Source organism: Myotis davidii, unplaced genomic scaffold, assembly GCF_000327345.1.
Source record: "Myotis davidii unplaced genomic scaffold, ASM32734v1 scaffold43, whole genome shotgun sequence".
Lineage (NCBI taxonomy): Eukaryota > Metazoa > Chordata > Mammalia > Chiroptera > Vespertilionidae > Myotis > Myotis davidii.
The window spans coordinates 1,950,988-1,952,916 of NW_006294590.1; the positions used below are offsets into that span (position 1 = coordinate 1,950,988).

Consider the following 1,929-nt stretch of genomic DNA (forward strand, 5'->3'; position numbering starts at 1 on the left):
GGGAGGGGCTCAGGAGGAAGGTATCAGAAGCAGGAGTCCCCAGCCGGCGTGGCTCAGTGGTTAGAGTGGCACACGGGGCCATTTGGAGCACGTGTGGGAGGCAGCCAATCAATGTCTCTCCCTCTCCCTCCCTCCCACTCTCTCTAAAAATAAATACATTAAAATTTTAAAAATCAAGGAAGCTACCCTGGGGTGAGGATTAACAAAAAACACATCACATGAGTGATGTAAAGGCCGATATAGGCCCACAGCCCGTATGTGGACACGTGTGAGTCTGAGGCAGGGTGTGTGTGTGTGTGTGGGGGGGTGCACTCCCCTCGCAGCGTCCAGGTGCTGGGGCCTGGGGGCTCCCGGGCTGCGCGTCCGTCCGTCCTCCTCAGGTCATCCGCATCCCCTTCAGGATCGAGGTGGACGACAGGACGGAGGCCTACCTGCGGGTCCTGCAGCAGAAGGTCACCTCCGACACCCAGATAGTGAGCCGCCCCCAGAGCCGGGCCCTGCAACCGCTGGTTAAGGGGCATCTGGAGATGTTAGGCCTGAGTTCACTCTCAAAGGTTCTGATCAGGTTCCCAAACTGCCCCACAGCGTCCGCCCTTGAGAAGGTGGCCAACTGCAGGGGGCTGTGCCCGCAAGGCGGGGCGGGGCTGCCAGGTCCCTGTTCCCTGGCGTCCGGGGGGCGGGGGTCCTCGGAACGACCAGGGTCTCCAGAGCTTTAAAGGTCACAGCCGTGGGGGCCGGGCACAGCTGAACCTCGGGCACTTCAGAGGCCCCTGCACTCATCCCGCGGGGAATGCCCTGACGGCTGCCCCGCCCTCAGCTTCCCGACTCCCTGGCTGAGGCCCTGGCCATCCCCAGGTGGTCTGCCTGCTGTCGAGTAACCGGAAGGACAAGTACGACGCCATCAAGAAGTACCTGTGCACCGACTGCCCGACGCCCAGCCAGTGCGTGGTGGCCCGGACGCTGGGCAAGCAGCAGACGGTGATGGCCATCGCCACCAAGATCGCCCTGCAGATGAACTGCAAGATGGGGGGCGAGCTGTGGAGGGTGGACATGCCCGTGAGTGTCCCCCGGGGTGGGCTGTCCCCCCCTCCTGGGCCCGCGTCTGACGGCGGTCTCCCTGCAGCTGAAGCTGGTGATGATCGTGGGCATCGACTGCTACCACGACACCACAGCCGGGCGGCGCTCCATCGCCGGCTTCGTGGCCAGCATCAACGAGGGCATGACCCGGTGAGTCCGCCAGGGAGCTGGGAGGAAGCGCCTGTTGGCTGCCCGCCCGCCCGGCCCAGCCTCCCTCCCCATCCCATCCCCATCCCCGTCCTGGCCCTCGGGCTGCAGGGGTGGAGACCGCGGCTGCGTGGACAGCCGAGTCTGGTTGAAGGGGGACCCTCTGGGCTGTGCGGGAGGCTGAGGCCCTGGGGCAGCTGCAGGTGGACACGGACTTGGCTTGGAAGCCCCCGTGGGTTCGTGTCACTGAGTCTGACGCAGCGACCTGTTCCCGGGCTCCTTTCGGGACGAAGGGGGTCGCGGGGACACAGTGAGGGTGTGACGTCCCCGTCACCGTGGGTGTCCCGGGCCCCGCGGTGCTGACAGGCCTCCGTGCGGATGCGTGTATTGGCCTCTCAGGACAAAGGTCCCGGTTTGTGGGGTGGCTCAGGGTCGTGCACCTGTTACTCTGAGATGCACCAGGACCCAGAGGGTCAGGGCAGGTCAGAGCTGAGGCTCGGGCTGAGGCTGACTCCGCGCTCCCTCCGCAGCTGGTTCTCGCGCTGTGTGTTTCAAGACCGCGGTCAGGAGCTGGTGGACGGGCTCAAGGTCTGCCTGCAAGGTCAGTGCCCACTGCCCCTCCCCGCCCTGTCCCCGTCGCCATAAAGCTGCCCTGAAGCGCGGCCCTGCCCCTGCCAAGTGGGGTGGGTGCTGCCTGCTGCGCGG

General features: G+C 65.6%; 1 protein-coding gene across 1 annotated transcript in view; it reads left to right on the forward strand.

Annotated features, from left to right (window-relative positions):
• PIWIL1 (piwi-like RNA-mediated gene silencing 1) overlaps window positions 1–1,929 on the forward strand; it is an 18,512-nt gene that overhangs the window by 13,745 nt on the left and 2,838 nt on the right. The window contains exons 11-14 of the mRNA XM_006768799.2: window positions 381–473; window positions 856–1,056; window positions 1,124–1,227; window positions 1,755–1,825. Of these exons, the coding sequence (XP_006768862.1) occupies window positions 381–473; window positions 856–1,056; window positions 1,124–1,227; window positions 1,755–1,825 (469 nt within the window). The remainder of the gene's footprint in view (window positions 1–380; window positions 474–855; window positions 1,057–1,123; window positions 1,228–1,754; window positions 1,826–1,929) is intronic.